The sequence below is a fragment of the Dama dama genome, chromosome 11 (genome assembly GCF_033118175.1).
Source record: "Dama dama isolate Ldn47 chromosome 11, ASM3311817v1, whole genome shotgun sequence".
Lineage (NCBI taxonomy): Eukaryota > Metazoa > Chordata > Mammalia > Artiodactyla > Cervidae > Dama > Dama dama.
This window is the reverse complement of record NC_083691.1, coordinates 83756703-83779982: the sequence shown is the minus strand read 5'-3', so window position 1 is coordinate 83779982 and position 23280 is coordinate 83756703. Positions and strand designations below refer to the sequence as shown.

At 37.1% G+C, this 23280-nt stretch overlaps 2 protein-coding genes across 6 annotated transcripts in view; one reads left to right on the top strand and one right to left on the bottom strand.

Annotated features, from left to right (window-relative positions):
• Nucleotides 1-10: 10 nt before the first annotated feature.
• On the top strand, nucleotides 11-17960 carry NDUFAF7 (NADH:ubiquinone oxidoreductase complex assembly factor 7). The gene is made up of 11 exons (XM_061155597.1): nucleotides 11-122; nucleotides 396-559; nucleotides 2093-2173; nucleotides 3123-3233; nucleotides 6458-6671; nucleotides 7712-7770; nucleotides 8474-8584; nucleotides 11088-11231; nucleotides 12057-12230; nucleotides 12752-13043; nucleotides 17827-17960. The coding sequence occupies exons 1-10, from the start codon at nucleotides 71-73 to the stop codon at nucleotides 12965-12967; spliced, it is 1326 nt and encodes a 441-aa protein (XP_061011580.1). The 5' UTR covers nucleotides 11-70; the 3' UTR covers nucleotides 12968-13043; nucleotides 17827-17960.
• PRKD3 (protein kinase D3) overlaps nucleotides 15207-23280 on the bottom strand; it is an 87592-nt gene continuing 79518 nt past the window's right edge. For all 5 annotated transcript variants that reach the window (XM_061155590.1, XM_061155592.1, XM_061155594.1 and 2 more), the window contains 3 exons: nucleotides 20948-21215; nucleotides 18925-19010; nucleotides 15207-18088 (listed from right to left, as the gene is read on the bottom strand). In XM_061155590.1, coding sequence (XP_061011573.1) covers nucleotides 17915-18088; nucleotides 18925-19010; nucleotides 20948-21215 — 528 coding nt within the window. In that variant the 3' untranslated portion in view covers nucleotides 15207-17914. The remainder of the gene's footprint in view (nucleotides 18089-18924; nucleotides 19011-20947; nucleotides 21216-23280) is intronic.

Here is a 23280-nt window from a genome sequence, read left to right as displayed (position 1 = left end):
GTGTGGCCCTCACAGGAAACAGACGCAATCCCCATTTCCGGGCGGCGCTTCACTGCAGGCGAAGTTGGGCATGAACTTCTTGGCGGCAGCCGGCGCTAGGCGGCTGTGCGCAATGCGCGCAGGTAAGAGATTGCGGTGCTCAAACCCTTGTTGCCTTGGAAACCGCCCGGTGCGCCTTCCTCCGTGGAGAGGACTCTGGGGCGCTCTGGGCTGCAGACTGGAGTCCAGCCTTAGACGTGGAATGGCTGTGTGGTCTTGGGCCGATTGCGGCCCGACTCCGCTTTCCTGGCTTTGGCTAAGTGAAAGGTTGACGAAGCCGCCTTGAAATCACTCAGGCTGCTGTGTCAACAAGATTTCTAATGAGTTCCGTTTAATTTTTTTTTTTTTTTTTGCAGTCTTTCCTTATCTTTGGAGAGGAAAGTACTTCAGCTCTGGGAATGAGCCTGCAGAAAACAACTCTGTGACCCCCATGCTGAGGCATCTTATATACAAAATCAAGTCTACTGGTCCCATCACTGTGGCCGAGTACATGAAGGAGGTCTTGACAAACCCAGCCAAGGTATGGGTCGGGGCACCAGGGGACCAGGCCCACTCGAGCAACGCTGTCAGGTGTGAGCCAGGAGGATGTGCGCAGAGGAGCCCGAGGGCCCACAGCCCTGGCAGGAGCCTTCCAGGGCAAGAGTCAGGCTTGAAGACCTTTAGTTCAGTTCAGTCAGTCAGTCGTGTCCGACTCTTTGAGACCTCATGGGCTGCAGCACGCCAGGTTTCCCTGTCCATCATCAACTCCTGGAGCTTGCTCACGCTCATGTCCATCGAGTTGATGATGCCATCCAACCATCTCATCCTCTGTCGTCCCGTTCTCCTCCTGCCTTCAGTCTTTCCCAGCATCAGGGTCTTTTCCAATGAGTCAGTTCTTTGCATCAGCTGACCAAAGTATTGAAGACCTTGGGACAGATAAATAAATCTGTCAGTTGGTCAGGGCTGGGTCAAGTCAGGCAGTGGCATTAAAGAGAGGACACTTCCAAAGATGTTAAGGAGACAATGTAACCAATTGGTTTTATGAGATGGAGGAAGGATGACTTCCCTACCTAGGTTTATGGTAGTTGTTGGAGTTACTTTTCAGGAAGAAGAGAATACAGGAGGAGGAAGTGGTAGGACAGAGTTGAGTTCAGTGGATGAATTTGAAGTGTTTGTGGGACTCAGGTGGCATGTCCTGTAGGCAACAGGAAATATGAATTTGGTTCTTGGAAAGACGTGTTGCGAAGGCATCAGCAGGCATTGGAAACATATTCCATTGAGATTGGGAGGTCTGGCCCTTTACGTTATAGCATTAGGCATTGTCACAGCTTTCTGACTTTCATTTCCTTTCTACTGTACAAAGCCACTTGGTGAAAGCCTGTGGTTGTTTGATTTTACAGTGTTTCACTTTTTGTTGGGTTGAATTATGAGATCTGTGGAATCCTGGGGTTCGTTTGGCCTTTTGCTTTTGGATATAGTGGAATGACTCAGGGTCCAGAGGTTTAGTAAAAGAAAGGATCCTTTAATGCCTGTATGCAGTGCTACAGTGTACCAAAAGTTCAGGTAAGGAGAAACTTTAAAACACATTTACCTGGGTTAGAGTTGAGATCACTTCATTTATCCATTTGTTGAGGCGCCAACTATGCCGCTCACTGTTTCAACCTCTGGAAATACTGCAGTGGACAGTGGACCCCTGCACTTATGTTCTGGTGAGAAAATTGAACCATAAACAAGGAAGCACATAATTGCCCAAGATCATTGTGGATTGTTTTAACTACTTCTGAGGGTGAAAAAGACAAAACCCAGATTGATGAGGATTGAAAGCAAATAGTGTGGTAGGAATAGGGGTTGTGGAAGTTCCTTAGTTATGTTTTTCTACCAGTTCTGCAAAATGATTGTTACTTTGTAAAATCTAGGTAAAGACGCTATTTATTTTGCTTATTTATAAGAGAGAACTTTCTCATGAAATACTTGTTTTTCTAGTTGTATACATTATACAAGATTTTGGAGGGGTGTTTTAAAAAGCTTATTTGAAAATTAATATGTTTTCTCCCATTTTTTTCTTCTTATGTAGGGCTATTACATGAACCGTGACATGCTAGGAGAAGAAGGAGATTTCATTACTTCACCTGAAATAAGTCAGATGTTTGGGGAGGTAATATTCAATGTAAACTATAGAAGAAACTAATTATTACAAACATTTGAGAGAAAATCAAGTAGTAGTATTCTACAGTAGTGTTTTATAAGTTTTGTTTTTTTGTGATTCATGAAGTTTTAACTTTTTAGTGGTTTATATATGGAAAGAATAGAGAATAATAGAGGTAAGTAGAGGACATTTAAAAGGTTTATACTTCATGTAGAAAAGGAAATGTAGAGATATGAGGAACAAAAGGAAAGAGAAAGAAAAGAGATAGAAGGTGAGGCACTGGAAAAGAGGAGAACCAGATAAAAACTGAGAATGGAAGGCTGGAGAGAGACAACAGGTGAGGTGTAAAAGGAGGCTGGGAGTACGCAAGAAGGAAGAGAGAAAAGATTTAAAAAAACAATGAGGAATCAGTGGAATCAAGATGTGCGCTAAAGCCCCTATTTCTTATTTAGCTGTATTTATAGTAGAAGTCTCCCTTTAAGAAACTTTGAATTCTTTTCAGGAATTCTAGTTCGTTTATTTCCTTATATAATCTTTGATCAATTTAGAAATAAGAACTAGTACACAAAAGGAAGAAGAATCTAGGCATTAAAAAATTTTAACTATCACTTAAAGCCATGTAATTATTGAAATTACATGAATATGAAGAAATGGCTTAATCATATTTCATATGTCTGTTCGCTTTCAAATACTGGTACCTTTCAGTATGTGTCATGAGACCTTTTATAATGGAGGCTGCCTTTTAACTAGGTGTTTTCTTCTGAGACTAAGCATCATAAGTGATGTGTGTTGTACTGTGAAGTTGCTATGTGTGTATACATATATGAACTTGTTGAATAACATGTGTAGTTGTTTGCAAACATTTTGTTTTCTGGTATAAAGTCTGTTTACATAGTTTTATATCCTGGTATCCTTTTATGCTTTATAATGCTCAGATGTAGTTCTTTCCTTGTCACAGCTCCTAGGGATATGGTTCATCAGTGAATGGATAGCCGCTGGAAAAAATGCAGCTTTCCAACTGGTGGAACTAGGCCCAGGCAAGGGAACCCTCTTGGGAGATATTTTGAGGGTAAGTAATAAAGTCTCATGTACCTGAATCTTATTATCAGTTTTTAAAATTTAGTTTTATTTATTTTTCATGTACTGAGTATTCACTGCTGCGTGGGCTTTCTCTAGTTATGGCAAATGGGGGCTACTGTCTAGTTGTGGTGTGAGGCCTTCTCATTGCAGTGGCTTCTCTTGTTGCAGAGCACAAGCTCTAGGGTGCATGGGCTTCAGTATTTTGCGGAGCGCAGGCTCTGGAGTGCAGGCTGAGTAGTTGTGGCTCAGGGGCTAAGTTGCCCCACAGCATGTGGAATCTTCCTGGACCGGGGGTCGAACCTATGTCCCCTTCATTGGCAGGTGGATTCTTAACCATTGGACCACCAAGAAAGTCCAGAATCTTGTTACTTTTAACTGAGTTTGAAAACTTTGTTGATTTCCTTGGCTTTCAGCCTTACTTCCTCCTCTCATATTTCTCAGCTAAAATATAATATCAAAGTAACATAATGAATCATTACTTATTATTGTCTGTTTGTAATCTTAAAAAGTGGGGGCTTGGGGAGAATGTGAGTTAAAAAGTATAAGACATTTAGAAGACATTATGAAAGAATGTATTCATCTTTTGAGTAGGGAGTTTTTAAAATTGATGTAAAAAAGCAGAAGCCACAAAGAAAAAGGTTATTTCCATTATGTTAAAATTAAGAACTTTTTTGTTCTTTAAAAAAACTAGGACCTTTTTGTTCTTCAAAGATACCATAAAGTTACAAGACAAAGCACAAAGTGGGAGGAGTTATTTGCAACACATACAACTAACAAAGAACTGACAGAATACATAAAAAACTCCTTTAAATCCATAAGAAAGTGACAGAGAACTCAACAGAAAAGTCAAGCCAAAGATGTAAACAGGCCTGTCATAGAAGAGGAAATCCATATGGTCAACAAACACAAAAAGATGCTCAGACTCATTGGTAGTCAGGGAAATGAAAGTTAAAATCACAGTGAGAAACCATTCTACTCAAAACCAGAAAGACTTGGTGAGGATGAGGAGCAAGGGGACTCTCACATACTGCTTATAAATATAATTTGGTATAACTCCTGTGACTAGCTACTGGACATTATCTGTTAACACCAAAGTTACTTATATTGTGTGACCCAAAATAAAAAAAAAACCAATTTCAAGAAATTAAAATTTCCTGATGTTATGTAATTTCTGCTTGAAATTAGAAATTAAAGTTTTTTTTAAAATTTACAATTTTCTGATAAAGAATCATCATTATATTGTATGGCTCGGGGTGGGGGGAAAGACCTACTGACTTACGTTTTCAGGGCTCAATTTTGTATCTTTTTAAATTGAAAAAGTCATTTGAATATAAAATAATAAAATTCTCAAACAATATTTTGTCTCAAGCACCTTAAAAATTAAGCCCACAGGTTTTTTTTCTTGAACTTCTTTTATTGAAGTATAGTTGATTTACAGTGTTTCAGGTTATAACAAAGTGATTATATATATTTATTTTCAGATTATGTTTAATTATAGGTTATTATAAGATACTAAATATAGTTCCTTGTTGTTCATCTGTTTTATGGTCCTTGTTGGTCCTTGTTCGTCTGTTTTATATATATGGTAGTGTGTATGTGTTAATACCAAATACTTAATCCTTGCCTCCCTATAATCCAACTGCTATGTTTGTTTTTTGGAAAGAAAATGTTTGGCTTTATCAATTCTCCTGCCTACGCATCTTCAATAGCTACCCTCTTACAATACAAGATGTTCACAACCATTTGCTGTACCTTAAACTCTGCTCCAAACTATGTGCACCAAACTATACCCACAGGTCTTAAAAATGTCTTGAAGATGCTTCCCTATTTCAAGTTCTAAGAACTCTGAAATAGCCAAAGAGTATAAAGAAGATAGCCAAAGGCATAATTACAGATGTTTTATTTTTGATCAAATTTCTGAAGGATTTTTCTCTTCAGTTTAGTCGCTCAGTTGTGTCCGACTCTTTGCAACCCCATGAACCGCGGCACGCCAGGCCTCCCTGTCCATCACCAACTCCTGGAGTCCACCCAAACCCATGTTCATTGAGTCGGTGATGCCATCCAGCCATGTCATCCTCTGTCGTCCCCTTCTCCTCCTGCCCTCAATCCTTCCCAGCATCAGGGTCTTTTCAAATGAGTCAGCTCTTTCCATCAGGTGGCCAAAGTATTAGAGTTTCAGCTTCAACATCAGTCCTTCCAATGAACACCCAGGACTGATTTCCTTTAGGATGGACTGGTTGGATCTCCTTGCAGTCCAAGGGACACTCTAGAGTATTCTCTAACACCACAGTTCAAAAGCATCAATTCTTTAGCGCTCAGCTTTCTTTATAGTCCAACTCTCACATTTTTCTCTTAGGAAGAAGTTTTCCATATGTAGTTTCATCTCAAAACTGAATTTGAAAAAGTCGTTTTGTCCTTTATCAGTCTGTACGTGCATATACAGATCTCAAAAGTAGGATGCATATCACCAGTGAATATTAAATTCAAGTGAAAAAAATTGATGTACTTATGTAGTTAGCATTGAATATTTTACATTAATGTATATTGATAAAACATTAGTATATTTGTTTTTTTTCTCCTTATGTTTACAATGGCAAAAAATAAAAAGTATGTCTAGCTGAGGAAAAATTGAAATGGAAAGAATCTCAAAGTTAAACTGTGAAGTTATTAGTGCTGTTCAAATCTGATTTCTTGTGGATACAGTCAGATCACCTCGGGTAAGATTGTTTTGTAGACAGGGCAGCTTTTTAAAATCAAGCCTAATTCTCTGTCCATGAACATGCTATGTGGCACCAGGTGTGATATGCAATATCCAGGTCTTACAAGTAATAAATCTCCATTTTTTCAAAGTTAAAATCAAGGCTATATAAATTCTATTTCCTTGGTCTTTTTTTAGACTCCCTAATCTGAATCATTGTTTTTATTGAATGCTAAAGCTTTTATTTTCATTTGTTAGTCATAATTCTAATTTTTATCAGTAGGAAAGCAAATGGTACTGTAGACTGTTCATTTCTTATATAGACTATGTTTAATAACTCCAATAGGTTTTGGTTCTTATAGACTGCTGGAGAGTGACCTGTGTGAAGAAGAAATTTCTCTGAAACCAGTTATTACTTTTACTGTGATACTGACAAATTATTGAAATAAATGACTAGAAAACCTAAAATCTATTCAACAGCCTGTATTTTGCCAATTTCTTCTTTTTGTATTTAGGTATTTAGTCAGCTTGGGTCTTTGCTGAAAAACTGTGACATTTCACTACATCTGGTAGAGGTGAGCCAGAAATTAAGTGAGATTCAAGCATTAACGTTGACTGAAGAGAAGGTCCCATTAGAGCGACATGCTGAATCCCCAGTATATATGAAAGGTGTCACTAAATCTGGAATTCCAGTTTCCTGGTACCGAGATCTGCAAGATGTTCCAAAAGGTAATTATTTTACGTTGATTAATGAAAGAATTTTGATCATAGCTATCACAGTGATATGTGAGCACAACCTTGTTCTGCAATATAGCAGATTGAGTTAGTGCTGCCAATTCCCTTACTTATAGAGATTAACAGACATTTTTTTCTGGAGAAGAGCATTGTGTTAGAAAATAAAATCACCTAACATTGAGGAACAGTGAATTTCATGCAGTGTTGCAAAAACGAGACAAAACCAAAATAGGAATCTCTGTTGTATGTTTCAGTTTTTCCCTACCCTTAAGATAGTACTGTTGATGAAGCAGCCCAAGGCAGTGGGGCTGAAGGAAGCAATGTTAGGAGATGACTTTACTTTTTTTGTTAAAAATTATTTATTTATTTGGCCACACTGGGTCTTAGTTGTGGCTCGTGGGAACTTCCATCTTCGTTGCAGCATGTGGAATCTGTTATTAATAGTTACAGCATATGGGATCTAGTTCCCTAACCAGGGATTGACCCAGGCACCCTGCATTGGGAGCATGGAGTCTTAGCCACTGGACCACCAGGAAGTCCCATAGAGGAGTTTAATATTGTAGTCTTTGGATTATCCTTACTCGTAAAGGGTGGTGGAGAAATCCCTGTATTCCTCAAGAATATTATATTGACGAGTCCCAGGTCAAACCTAAACTGGTAGCCTGACCCTGGCCAAGGTGCCACAGCCATTCCTGGCCTTCACCATCTCATTTGATTTTAGGAAATTCCAATCCTCTTCTAGCTAACAGATTTGAGTTCTGATTTATTTCACTCCTAGTGATGAGTTAAAGATTAAACTGATAGTTGGGGTCCTCTGTGTGGAAAATGAGAATAGTAATAGTTGCTTCTGTAAAGGTTCTGCACAGTAGGTTTCCTGTGAAGAGGTGGATGATTCTGTGAAAGTGGTAACTACGCAAGCATCACAACTTCCAGTGTGAAGAACTATGCATTTTCTTTTTGCTAATGTCCAGAAGAACCAGTTTATTGCCTTGAAAATGCTGAAGTGTTAATTTTTCTCTTCTGTTTTTGCATAGAGTACAGCTTTTATCTCGCACATGAATTTTTCGATGTTCTTCCTGTGCATAAGTTTCAGGTACTGATGGGAAAGAAGTCACATTTATAATTGAATAACAAAGGGCCTTTTGTTGTAAGAATAAACATTTATGGTGTTTAATTGTTACTGTTTGAAGCTATATTTGGAAGTTTGATGAATATAAATAATTGAAAAGCATAAGTGAAATATTAAGGATTCTTAATTCTCTTAGGATAATTATTAAGAATTCTTAGTTCTTCTGGGATAAAGATGTATGGGAATATAAGATGGTAGGTGACTATAGTACAATGAAGGATTATTTTTTTAGGAAATATTATTAAATTCTAAAAATTAAAATTTTTCTTCATTCTTTCTGTGAGGAGATTTAAGATTTGGTAGCAGTGCATGTATACTGGCAATTTCTAGGGCTAACAGTATATATTAATATTATTATGTAGTAGTTTGTTGGCAAAGCTTCTGATTAGTCCTCCTAAATCTGTTTTCCGTTTTGGGGCACTTAGCATGTTGCTTACTTTCTCCTCTGTTTCTTATCTGAACAACATTAATAGTTTGTATCTGTCAGTCTACTCATATGATTCAAAGGAAATGAAGTAATGCCTTTAAATAATTTCAAGTGGTAAAGTGTTCTGTAAATGTTATTTATCTAGCTTACATATGATAACAGGAGAACATTTGCTATTGTGATAAAGGCAGTTTTGAGAACAGACTTGCAGAAATTTGTTTTTTTGTTATTTGTGTTTAGAAAACACCACACGGATGGCGAGAAGTACTTGTTGACATTGATCCACAGGTTTCTGATAAGCTGAGATTTGTTTTGGCGCCATGTGCCACCCCAGCAGAAGCGTTCATACAAGTAGGAATGTTTTTTTTTTCATAACTTTATTGCCAACCCAATCTTCAGTCTTATTTTCTGAGTTCCTATTTTAGAGTTCCTTGTAACATGAGAAGAGCTTTTTATGGATAGTGGAAATGCATAGGATCTGTCAGAATGGGTTCAAGTCATTCCTTGGCTGTGTGGGCTTCATGTAATAAGAATTTAAGTGCTTACTCAGCAAGTTCTAGATCTGTCTGTTTCCCGAAGTTCTCTATCAAATGGTGACGATATTGTCTACTTGACAGGAAGTTCTGTGTCTGTGAAAACAGTGTTGTACAGTGTATAGTAAAGTAACAGTATTTATTAAATACTTTGTATTACTCTATTTTCTCATTCAATTCTCAAAACTATCCTTAGGTCAGTTTTATTATCACTCTCTTTGGGCTACTGTTGGAGCATGCATTTTTTCTCAAATCTAAATTTGGGTGAAAGAGAGAAAAAAGGCATGCTTCAACAGTATGGCACATGATTCTAGTCTGATTTTAGTCTGCCAAATGGCGGATGTATTGCTGCACTCTGTTGTCCTCAAGGAATAATCTCAAGAGGCTACGGATCTTAGGTTTGGGTTTAATGATTCAAAAATCCTTTACTTCTCAGGCACGTTTGGGCTTTAGATTGCCTGTTTTATCCCACTCCCCTCCCCTTTTTTGAGCTGAGAAAAAAAAAGATTTCTACTTTCTAGACCATCACTAAGGATTTCTGCTTCAGAAGTTATTGATTTTGCAAGCTTTTAAACATAAACCTGTGAATTAAGTTTTCTTTGCAAAGCATAAATTTAAAATATCAGCCTAAGTTTTTGTGAAAATTTCTATTTTTTCATATTCTGGCTACTAATTTTACCTGAGTGAGAATCAAATTCATAAAGCTTCCAGAAGCTAACCCTCTGAGAGTTGATTGTTTTTAGTTCTTCATTTGAACAGTGTACACTTAGGAGAGAGGGGGTGATGACTTTTCCCTCTCATTTGGATGGAGCAAATGGGAATGGAAATCTGTTGTCCTGAAGAGCAAGCAGTGTAGGATGTAAAGAATGCCAGCATGGAACGCTGAGGCCTGTCAGCTTGTGCTTGAAGTGACTGGTTCCATGGTTTATGTAGTCTCACCACATAATTTATCAAATAGCACTGGGGGCTTAGTTGGTAAAGGCAACTAAGTTGGGATTCCCTGGCGGCTCAGTTGGTAAACAATCTGCCTGCAATGTAGGAGACCTGGGTTTGATCCCTGGGTGGGAAAGATCCCCTGGAGAAGGGAATGGCAACCCACTCCAGTATTCTTGCCTGGAGAATTCCAGGGACGGAGGAGCCTGGTGGGCTCCAGTCTGTGGGGTCACAAAGAGTCCGACACGACTGAGTGACTAACACACATTGGGGGCTTAGTGGTTTCTTATTTCATTTAATCCTCACAGTAAGCCTAGAATATGTACTGAGGAACTAGACTGTGAAAGGCGAAGTAACTTGTCTCTAGTAAGCAGTGGATGAGCTGAGACTCACAGGCTGAGTCTGCCTGACTCTATACCTCTTAGACCTGTGCTATTATAGGCAGACTTCAAGCCAAGTCAGTATCTCACTTATAATAGGTGTCTGTTGTTTAGTCACTAAGTCATGTCTGACTGTTTGCGACCCCATGAACTGCAGCACGCCAAGCTTCCCTGTCTTTCACCATTTCCCAGAGTTTGCTCAGATTTATGTCCATTGAGTTGGTGATGCCATCTAACCATCTCATCCTCTGCCACCTCAGGGTCTTTTCTAATAGAGGGAGCAAAAGTTAATGTATATTTGCATAATGAAGAAAAAATTTTGTTCAGTAACAGGAATTAGTAAAATTTAATATATACTAATCCAGTTGGCAAGTAATATTATTTACTGTTCATATACTTTCTAAGCTAATATGTACTTCTTGAAGATCCTTAATAGTTTAATATCTTGGGAAATAAGGGCTTCAGGTACATTGACAGTGGTTTATAAGCTGGTATTAACTAGATTTAGGGTGTATCAGTGGGGTACCTTTTGCCCCCAAAGAAGGCAGATATACTTAATAGGATCTGTTTTGTTATACTGGATTTATTTCATTTGTTCTACCAGCACAAGTTTTTAGTATCCCTTATGTGCCAGGCACTGTTCCAGGCAGACAAAAATACCTTTCCCATGGTTTCAGCCCAGTGGAATATATTTATATGAATTATGATATAGAAGTAAAATCACCATAAATAAAATGATAATGTACTTAGCCATCTGGAGGTTTGGGAGGGCTTATGGCTTTTTATAAAAGGCATCAAAATAAAATGTGTTTGTAAACTGAGTGGATGGCATCAGAGAACCAAGGAGTTCTATATAATAAAAAGGGTGTCATGTGAAAAGTTGAGTGTAGACAACATATTCATATTGAGAAGCAATTTGTTTTTATTATAACTTAGAAATGCTTATTGTAGGAAAACCCTAAGGAAACAAGTTTTTTGAATGATGTATTTTAACTATTCCCTTACTAGAATGATGAAACAAGGGATCATGTGGAAGTGTGTCCTGAGGCTGGTGTTGTTATTCAGGAACTTTCTGAACGCATTTCACTGACTGGAGGTGCTGCCCTGATCGCGGATTATGGTCATGACGGGACGAAGACAGACACTTTCAGAGTATGTATAATTCAGTCACATGATTTATCAGAATTTAACTGGTACAGTTTACTTAGTTGTCATATGTTAGGGTTGAAGTTTATTGAAGGTATTTATCTTATTTTGGTTTCTGCAGTGTCTGTCTTTGCTGCATTACATTTTATAATTAATCTATGTTGTTATAATTACCCTTAACCCAGTATTTAACTGTCCACCTTTCCTGTGAACAGGGTCTAGATTGTCTACATTGTTCCTTAAGTTGCAGAACCTAGGTTTGCATAGATTCTAGTAAACATCTGAATAATTCAAGTGGAAAGATTTTCTTAAAAGTTCTTAAAAATTTCTCCTCCCTTCAGTAAAAGAAAAGTTTAACTTTATTTTTTAGAGAAAAACCAGGAGAGTTTTTTTTTTTAAACACTGTTTCTCTAGATTTACCTCCAGGATTCTGATTTGCTAGGCCTGGGAAGAGTCCAGTCATGTGTTCTCGGGTGATTACGATGCATATAGCTGATGGATACACTTTGTAAAACACCGTCTAGGTTCTGTTAACCTGAGTTCATCTGGAGAATTATCTCTTCATCACCATGAACATCAGTGAAAATTTTCAACAGATGTCAAAGGCAGCATGTTCAGGCACTGTAGCATAGTACTTCATAGTGGATTTTCCACATAATATCTTGTTTGAAGAAAGGGTGCTATGTTGTAAGAGTTTGTAAACCCTTGATAGGCCATATGTTCCTTTTTAACAGTTGTTATGTAAAGTGAACTACATGGTAGCATTTCTTTAATCTTTATAATGATAACCATAAAAGTACAAAAACTCATCATTTAAAAATTACGTTCAAGGGGTTTTGTGGCCACAGACTTCATGATGTCCTAACTGCCCCGGGAACAGCAGACCTAACAGCTGACGTGGACTTCAGTTACTTGCGTAGAATGTCCCAGGGGAAAGTAGCTTCCCTGGGTCCAATAGAACAACAAACGTTTTTAAGAAATATGGGCATTGATGTCCGGCTGAAGGTAATGATTGATCTTATTTCACTATTACTAACTAGTTTAATTTCATAGTATTTCAGTACATATTGTAAATAGTGCGTTCACTTGGGCTCGGTGCTCTTACAGTCAGCCGTGGTGTTCTCAGCAGTGTAGGGTTCAGTGTAATCAGACCACTTGAGGGTAGAGCAGATTGGTAAGTTTCATGCATTTCTGTATGAGGTACATTTAAGACTTCCAAATAGTGTTAATGTTTGTTAAGGAAACTTAACTGCCTGTATGGGTATGAATTTTAGAACTGTCTTAAAGACATCTTTACCCTTCAGTGTAGATCAAACCACCTGGGAATGTTTGTTAAGCATACAAATCCATAGCTTTGGGTCACAGAAACCTATGTCTTTAATAAACAGGCCATGATTCTGAGGTAGAGGCTCAAAATCACATTTTTAAGCGCTGTTTTATTGAATAGCTAATAGTCATTGTATTACTACATATACCTAGGAATTGTTTCTTCTGGTTATTTTTACTAAGACATTTTTTCTTTTCAGATTCTTTTAGATAAAACAGAGGAGCCATCATTGAGGCAGCAGTTACTTCAGGGGTATAATATGTTAATGAATCCTATGAAGATGGGAGAAAGATTTAACTTTCTTGCCTTGGTACCTCATCAGAGACTTCATGGTAGAAATCATCAGACGAATGCACGTCAGTCAAAACCCTCTCCATCACCTGTAGCTGGGTTTGGTGAACTTGCTTGGCGGTGATATTTCAGTTTGGACTTTTCACCCCCAAGTTGGCCTAAGAAACTAGAATAAAAGGAACATGTTTTATATATCACAGGTAAAATTAGTATTAAAATATTTTATCTCTTCATAGCCAATAAAAGGAAACCACACAGTACCAGTGGAAGTTGATCTTTTAAGATTGTATTTGATTCTTGGTGGAAATGTGTGTTCTCAATTTAATGAAACAAATTATTGAGTATCCTCTAATTAATAAAACTGGTTGTTATAGTTTTAAAGTGTAAATATGAATACTGGTTGGTTTAACAACAACTGGAAACAACTGGCCATTCTCAGGGGGCTGATTAAATAGAACTGGTTGCTCCATGGCATGTGGAAATCTTCTGGACCAGGAATCAAACCCATGTCCCCTGCATTGGCAGGCAGATTCTTATCCACTGCGCCACCAGGGAAGTCCTGAAGTGAAAGAAAAGTGAAAGTTGTTCAGTTGTGTCTGACTTTGTGATCTCATGGACTGTATCCCTCCAGGCTTCTGTCCATGGAATTCTCCAGGCAGGAATACTGGAGTGGGTTTGCCTGTTCCCTTCTCCAGGGAATCTTCCCAACCCAGGGATCGAACCCAGGTCTCCTGCATTGCAGGCAGATTCTTTACTGTCTGTGCCACCAGCGAAGCCCAGGGAAGTCCGAGTATGATGTTAAATGGCCTTTATTATGTTGAGATAAGTTCCTTCTGTATCAGCTTTGTTGTTTTATCATGAATGAGTATTGAATATTGTTAAAAATACTTTTTTCTGTCTGTTGAGATGACCGTGTTGATTTTAATCCTTTTATTAATGTTGATCACACTGAATGATAATGAACTATCCTTGTGTTCCTTGAATACATCCCACTTGATCCTGGTGTATTGTTAGATTCAGTTTGCTGCTTTATGCAGATTTTTGTGTCTTTATTCATCAGAGATACTGGCTTGTAATTTTCTTTTGTAGTCTTTATCTGGTTTTGGTACAAGGGAAATGGTGGCCTTGTAGAATCAATCTGGAAGTGTTCCATTCTCCTCAGTTACTGAAATAGTTTGAGAATAGGTATTAGCTTTTCTTTATATGTTTAGAATTCCTCTGTGAAGTCTGGAGTTTTGGTTTGCTGGACTTTTTATTAATTGCAAGTTCAATTTCACCACCAATGATTGGTCTGTTCAGATTGTCTTGATTCAGTCTTGGTGGGGTAAGTTTCTAAAAATTTGTGCATTTCTTCTAGGTTGTCTGATTTGTTGGCATGTAACTATTCATGGTATTCTCTTATTTTTTTTTGGTATCTCTAGTATTATTTCTCCTCTTTCATTTATTCTGTTTGGGTCCTGTCTTCTCAATGAGCCTGGCTAAAGACCTATCAATTTTATCTTCAAAAAACAAGTGCTTGGTTCATTGATGTTTTCTATTGTTTTCTGGACTTTATATTTCCTCTCTTATTCCCTTCCATATGCTAAGTTTGGGCCTTGTTCTTTTTCTAATTCCTTTAGATGTTAGATTAGGTTGTTTACTTGAAATTTTTCTTTTTTCTTGAGGTAGGCCTTATATTTGCTATGAGCTCCCAATAATCACTGTGAAATTTGCCAGTCTGGTTTGAGGGGTGAGAAGAGACTTTCTTTTTTAATTTGTCCTCCTTTTTTGTATTTGAATTTTTTACAGTATGCTTCAGTGAATTTATAATTAAAAACAAAATGAGATTAAAAAATTTTAAAAGTCACAGTAAAACCAGTCAACCTGACATGTACTTAAAATATGAATGAGAGTAAATGCAGATTACTTAGGAGGAATAATTTTCTAAAATTAAGTTAATTCTCTCATTTTCAGATAACTGTCAAGATTTATTTCTGTAAGTTCCCATTCTTTTGGTTCGCAGAACTTTTTATTAATAGCAGACGTGGACTTTCTGAAGAATTATATTAATAGCCACACAAATTTGAGAGGTTAAAAGAAAAGAATGTTAGCTATATGTCTTCAATTTATAGCTTAACTATACTGGAAGTTCACTGGCAGAGTGTTGAATGAAAATGTCCATAGTTGGCTCTTCCCAGTTATTTAATAGTTTTCATGATTAAGGGGAAAGAGTTAGCCAGTGCTTCTTAAAACCTAGAAAAAAGTAAATTAACTTACTTAAGTCTTTGGCAGTTGCAATAGTTGAATATTTGATGGCAGTTTCTGAAAAACTTTTAATTATTCCAAACTTTCAAGAAATGAGACCTCGAGGTAATTACCTCAAATTTTGTATGAAATTGTAATAATGAGTTGTTTTTTATTTTAGTCAGATAAAAAAAAATCTGTGTTCTTAAATATAGCATTAGTTTCATTTACAAATACTATTTCCAAAACAGTTCTCTTACCAAAGCCTGGGAAAATAACACAACCAAATACAATTTTCTTTGGATACATCCTCTACTAGCTCAGGTTTTCACATGGAAAAGTACAGTGATATGGAAATAAATTTTATTATCAAACTTCTTTGAGGATATTTACAAAAAGTGGGATATAATTAAAAATGTACTAAACAGTGTCATTATAGACTTTGTATACATTATCAAATGTTTCTAACAATTATTTCTTATACAAACATGATGACTTCAAGACAAAAAAGGTTATGTAGGTTATACAGTAACTGGAGAAAATTACTCAATTCCAAATTATCTGACAGTGCCTTTACAATTTTTTCTAAGAAAACTTCTCAATAACAAAAACAAAGAGTGCAATAAATTTTATGGCTTGTAAAGTTTTATTATGTAAGTATAGCAAACAGCATTCCAGTTAATTTTCATCTTATGCAGTAAAACCACAATAGGGTGCGTAGTAACTCAGAAATTACTTCATTTGAGCACACTGATTGTATAAACAGACTTAGAGAAATTAGGGGAAGTTACCCCCATCACAGGGAAAATACATTTCCCAAAGGTTCTGCATAATTAATTTGCTTTTAGTTTTTAAAATTCCTGTATGAGAGTGAAATTCCTGTATGAGAATGAAATACTGAGAGACACTGGAGTGTCTTCTGGGAATATCTAACGGTAGGCAGTATAGCAGAAAGGTTAGCAGTAAGGACGACTCTGAAGACACACTGCCTGGATTCAAACCCACATCCTAACTGTGTGACCTTAGGCAGCTAGTTAATTTTCCTCTGCCTCACTGTCCTTATCTGTGAGACAAAGTTTGTAATGACTTACCCATGTCTACTGTGAGGGAAAAACATGTAAAGAGCTCAGAACAGAGGAGCACTGGTGTTTGCTTTCATTCTCTCAGGGGTATTTTTAGCCCGACACAAGGGAGTAGCTTCAGGGATCTCTGAAGGCCCTCTCATTCTGTTCACAAGAACATTCTTTTCTTCTGCTATCTCAAATTCCATGGGCAATGTTACTTAACACTTTTATAACTTTTAGCTTATAAATATCTGATCTTCACAACAACATCGAGGAAGACAGAGGCAAGAATTATAATCTTTATCTTACAGATTGAGGAGCTCAAAGCCCAGTCAGGTTGTTACCTGCCGAGGTCAACATAGTTAAAGAGCAGAGCCAGATTTTTGGGCTTCACATCTTTTTTTCTTTTTGGAGGGGAAAAAACATTTACAGTGATTATTTAGGAATCAAGAAACACAAAGCCCCTAGATTTTTTATAAGTGGACCTAGATCTTTAACTTTTGGGGGGGGGAAACTATTAGTAACTTTTTTTTTTATTAGTAACTTTTAAAAGCTATGAAAAAGTCTAACCTCTTAAATATGATGTTAGGGTACAAAAACTGTCTCTAGTTGGCTGCTGGAGCTGCAGTGTTTTTAAAAATACTTATTTCATTCTTTCATTTGCTCAGCTGATAATACAGCCCTACTCTTTATAAATTGTTTCATGCTCCACCCTACCCACTCCCCTAAACTGCTTAAAATAATTGATTTAAAAACATTCCAGATATCTGTAAAGCCTTCCAATAAGCTAAGGGAAGAAAAAAAGAATATTGTTATTCTTTCCTGTAGCATTAACTGACCCTGCATTGTCCCTACTTTTGGCGTGTATTTAATTTTATTCCTTAAATTATACAGTCCCATGTAAAGAGAAATTGTGTGATTAGAGTTCAGATCTATACCCATTAAATGTTGGAATCTAATTGTGGCATCACAACAGCATCAATGGGAATGTGAATATTTAGCAGCAGAGTTGAACTATAGGAAGATGTATGTAACAACTCAGCACTTAGACCAGCAGTCCCTACCGCTGGTTTTGTGTATCAGTTGTCCTAAACAATCTTAGGGGCTGTTGAGACATACAAACAAAAGGTGACAACTTTTCATGTTCTAAAGAGCATATTCAGAATTTCAACCCCAAAGAAGTGAGAGTGATACTATTGTTGAAGTTTAACTGACCTAAAAGAGAAGGGTAAACACGTTCATCACTCCCTTTCTAGGCATCTAGGAAAAACCCCTCAGTGCCTCTGTGGTCAGTTAGACACATTTTTAAAGAATATAGGAAATGGCATGTTGGTAGCCTCTCAGTTATCTCATAAATGCAAATCTGTTTAGTTATAAACTGTTTAACTCTTATATGATTTGATCAAGCTATGCAATAACTGGACTCTAGCTTGCCTTTTTTCTCCTTTAAAAAAAAAATAATGTAAGAACAGGAAAGGGAAGATAAATTAAGTGCCACTATTGTACTAAAATGAATGGTAAGGAAAAAATACAAAAACCAGTCATTGCTTATGTTGTAGAAGTTTATGAAAAGCTTCGTCTTGGATTCCATTATGTGTTTTTATGACTCAGTTTACCCTCTTGTACCTCCTCAGTATGAACTACAGTATTGGTGTCACTGATTCCTTATGTTTTCCATATCTTTGCATCCTTTCAGATGACAGCATACAGAGAACAACAGTTATGCAGCAAAATGCCAGTCCATAACATGAAATGCTTCCTTATTGAAGTTAGCTCATTGGTAACTAAGGATCTTCTTCCATGTCATCTGGATTGGGAGCCATAATGAAGTGCTTTGGGTATACAAGGTTGTGTGTGTATGCATGTATTTCCCAGCGGGCATCGTCACTTTCATGTGTAATGTAACGTTCACCAATGCGAGTTTCAAATTCTCTAAGGTCGAGCCAAGTCTGATAGTCCTGAGGGGGGAGAAATGAAGATTATGAACAGTAAAAGAAACAAAACACTGTTAACTTGTTTTTTCTGCTTGGCACCCTAGTTACGTAATTGACAACCCCTACCCCCTGCTGCTGCTACTGCTAAGTCGCTTCAGTCTTGTCTGATTCTATACGACCCCATAGACGGCAGCCCACCAGGCTCCCCTGTCCCTGGGATTCTCCAGGCAAGAGAGTGGGTTGCCATTTCAAATATTAGCTATACAATAAGTTCCATTTGTAATACTTTAGGTTAGCAACGTCAAAGATACTTTTTCAGATTTAGTCTCTCTCATGAAGGAAGTAACTCTTCCAAAATTAAAAAAAAACTGCCTCAGCCCTCTGAAGTGGTTAATAGTAACTATTAATCTGATTACACCTTACTCCTCAAAATGGGAAACGTGCTTAGACTTTTGTCAGGATAATTTAATAGCTGCTGAGATTAATTATGATTACATTTGTTCTAAAGTTACTTATACCCCTCATTCCCTTTATAGTAATTGTTCTAAAGCTTCTCTCTATAGTCTGAAGTTTGAGGGTATCTTTTGATAAATCTATGCAATGGCTTTTAGGGGAATAAAACCAAACATTTAAAATGGCATATCTGATCTTTTCAATATAAAATATAAACCTTTTGGTGGACATTTTAAAAATAAAATATGTTTGACAATATAATGTGTTACGCTCACCTTACAAAAAGGTGAAATAACCACCATAAGACCCTAAGACATGTAGAATCTGATGATCTTTTAAGAGTGGTTTCATTAAGTAAGAAAAATCACCATGAACTGCTCAAATGAAGATTGCCAAATTGTTTTTACCTGCAGCCAGGGATGACTAAGAGATTTGTCTACGCTGTAACGTTTTCTCATCTTCACTTGAAGTAGGTTGTTTATCAAATCAATTGCTAAGGGAAAAGACAAAATTAGATATGTGAATCTGAGCACTCAGTACCCCAAACCTGTGACTCTGCCTGGAAGGCAGTTCAATCCATAGAAATATAGGGTTGAGGAGTTTTGCTTCTCAAGAACATAGCCTTTAAGCTAACATATTAGTGACTGATAAATATTTATTGAATTCAGTGTACCTGGTTTATTAAGGAGATAGTACAGAATACAAGTTAAAAGTATAGACTGGAGCCCGCCTGCTTAAGCCGAAGTTGTTACTGTGTGTGACGTGGGGGTCAGTTACTAAACTGCACTGTGCCTCAGTTTCCTCATCTGTAAAATGAGGTTGTTGAGAAGATAAACTTAATGCACACAAAGGACTCAGAATGATGCTTTTATGTACTAAGAATTAACCATTACTTTTAAAAATGAGTAAAACAGACTCTCTTTACAGTCTTACATTTTTGTTGTTTTTTTCCCTCTGAAATGATGCTATGCTATTCTCTAGTCTTGGGCTTGGTCTGGAAAATAGCCAAAGCCATTGCCTTGTTCCTACAGATGTAGTTATAGTGAGGTAATAACTTCTTACCAAAAGTTCATACTTAACAGGTTTTAACAAATAAGTTCATGGTATTTTGGTGTATGTGGTGAGATCTTAGCATGCATATTTTATCCAATTATTTGGAGAAGTGGGCTAACTATAAAACCAAAGAAACCATGTAACTACACACTGACAATATCCTTATATAACAAGGCAATTGTTACTCAGGTCTGCATCCAGGGATGAGCCAAACTAACGACTTATCCTATCTATTTCTAGTTCTATATACCGTCATACCAGTCAAAATCTTCCAGATTTTTTTCACCCTGTTTATTCCCCCCAAAGTATTTTAAGTACTAGTTTCTCTATATTCTAAATACTTTGAATTTTTATCCATTGTTCCTTAAATGGCAGTCTGCTATGTGCATCAGGATCAGTCAGTGTGTTTACTAAAATGCATTCCTGAGTAGCAATACAGCTGGTGAGTCTGAGTCTCAAGGACAGAGCCAGAGGGTCTTTTTAATAACCTCACCAAGTGATTCTGATGTAAGAGGTCTATAGACCACACTGTCCAAGGGGCTCTAAGGTGACTTTGGCAACATCCCCAAACCCTCATATATGCTTCTTCCATCAGATTTCATTAACAAGTAAGCCTACTATTTACATGTTGTCCCTCAAACTTTTCCCAGTTTTATTAATCCCTATGATTAGGTCTCATACTTGGCAGAATTTTTAAAAATGTTTTAAGTGGTGTATAAAGAACCTAATTTAGTTCTGAAGATAAGAAAAGTGACTGTGAAAAGATATTTCAGGAAAAATACGCCCAACCAGTAGCCTAAGTAGATCATACAGTTTGGAGGAGTTCAGGGAAGACTTCACAGATGAGCCACAAGATCAGGGATCTCTGAAGGGCTGGAAGGATTTGACAGCAAGGAGGAGAGTAGGCAGGGGAAAGGTCTAAAGCAAAATGCAGCAAACGGCTGAAAGTAGCTTGTGTAGGGCAATAGTAGCAGATGAGACCAGAAGGTGAGAACTTGGGCCGCATCACAGAGGCCTACACATGCAGCCTGGTTACAGGGAGGCTGAGGTGTCTGGGAGCACAGTTAAGATGAAAGTAGCATTTCTAGAAGATGGACTTGGCAGTGGTGACTGGCGAGCACAATTAAAAATCTGTTTCAGTAGTTTAAAAATGAGGCAGTTGGGACCTGGATTAGTGCCCTGCCTGGAAACGATTAGGAAGATAAAGAAACCATATATCCATATATAAAAGGAAGTATTCTTCAAACAATGGTAAATAGCTGAATTTGGAAGGTGAATGGGAAATATTAAAAAGAGATGTCAAAAGAAACGGGGTGATTTGGAATCATGAAAGTTTTTAAACAGGCACAGACCTAAAATTTAAATTTTCTTTTTTACCTTCACCAGAAATTTCTCTCCATGGATTTGGTGGGTACATAAATGCAGCATTCTGGATTTGGTCATTTATATCTTCATCTTCATTAAAAGGAAACGTGCCACTGAGGCTCACATAGACGATAACTCCCACTGACCACATATCTAGGGAACGGTTGTAACCTTTGCTCCTGAGAACTTCAGGGGCTAAATATGCTGGCGTCCCTACCACAGATCTCCTGAACGACTTTTCACCAATGATGCGTGCAAACCCAAAGTCACACAGCTTCACCTGGAAATTAAGGATTGTGTTTATATTATTGATATACAGATAAAAAAATGTATCAATTTATTTATACATGCCTGTCCCTAAGTATGATATGGAATCATTTAAACACATTTGCCAACTGTATTGATTATGAATGTTAAAAGATTATACATATGGAAATTGTAAAATACCATTTTCCCAAAAGGAAGATTTATAACCCTGTGATCCTTACTAACAGTATGAAGAACTTTGCTAAGTGCTCATTTCAAACAATCACTTTTGAAGTCTAGCTTCCAGAATGCCAAATACCACACTGGTGTTATGAGTGCTCATCATTTTGATGCAATGGAGGGTGCTGATCTTCTATCATTTGGCTTTTAAGGAGATCCCTTTCTATCATCTGTAAACAGGAATTGTTTCATTTTTAAATCCTCAGAGGCCTCACAGTGCCTGTATAAAGGTACTCAAGTGTTTGTTGAATGAAAAATAAGTTATGATATTTAAAAACTTACCCTTTATTTTACTTAATCCTAGAATCTCTCTTCCCAAGGTCACTATATATTGGCAAGTATATACACACCAGTTCAGGTGTGTTAAAAGATAACTATTAATGTGGCCAGTAAAAGAGTAATATTAGAGATTGCATGAAAGAATTAAGAGTAGCTTTTCTGTGACTATGGAACAAAATATTGCTAGTTAGATGTTTAGATTTGAAAAGAGTTATGTCTGAGGGTAGCCATAGTCACTACCATGCTGTTTTGGGAAGAAAGTTCTGGAAATGTAATGAGCTTGCTGTCTATCCTCTAGCAGAGGTTCAAATTCTGGTGATTAAGGATACATCCATGCTGAGCAGCAAATGCCAAGTACCCTGAGGGAAATGCCCAGATTGACAACATGTCTTCACTAAAAACGTTAGGATGAATGGAGAGATGAGGGATTTGGCCTCCACAAACCAGTGATACACATGATGACTGGAAAGCAAAGATGGACCTTCATACATGTTTTTATGATGTTTGCTTTGTATCATTACTGAATTTGGCGACTTTCTCTGAATATTTGAAGAAGAGGATTATCAACCATGAAGAAATGTGAACTCTCTTTTCCGCCTCATTAAATGCCATATTTCAAGATGACTTGGCAGTTTGGCAACTGAAAAAAGAGTGGCCATGGCTAGGCTAGCATTTGATTAAAAAAAAAAAAAAAGTATCAAATAAATGACATTATTTTTCCTTTGATCCTAATGGAGGTCAGAAGGTGCGAGTTTTAACCTTAGCTGGAAGGGTGTGCATCCTTTGCTCATACCCTTTTGAAGATCAAATTAAATAATATATGGAAGCACTTTATTTAAAATATAGCATCAATGCTCATGGCACCTTTTTGACCTCATAAAGCAGGGGATTACTTTTATTTTCATACGCATTCTAAGAGGAATATGATTACTTCCTTAAATGTAAAAAAGAGCTGAATAATTTTTGAAAATATATCTTTTTCTTTGAAAGACAATCTGAGTTGTATTTACCAACTGAATAAGTCATCTGTTGCCCTTACTCTAGCCTCTTGTCTAATTGTTTTTTAAATAAGTGCACATAAACAATAACTTGGAGATAAATTATTCTAGTTGAAGACAGTCATGAGAAACATTCATAGGCACCACTAATGTATAGTCTTTAGGATAAATGATTCAGACTTTGGGTTAAGAACCATTTTTAGGTTATGACATAAATCTGAATCAAGATGAACACGTTTTAATGAAATAAAATTTAACCAAGTAAAAAACAAAATGAGTGTATCACATGCAGGAGACACATTATCATCATACGTATGTGAGCTCTGGTGGTGATGGGAAATGTAATTCTTCCATGGGTCTTGCTGAGAATATTTGAAATACAGTACTCTAAAGAGGAAGAGTTGGCTGCATGCCTCACACAAAATCTCGTCTTCCCATTTCAGGGTTATCCCTCAGCTTATTTCATAGGGAATTTGTCCTGAGGACCAAGCACCAACCAAGGCTGCCCCTTCCTACTTCATTCCCAAACCACAGGGGAGTGGTGAATTGTGCACAAATTACAAAAAATTATGAGAACTGGTC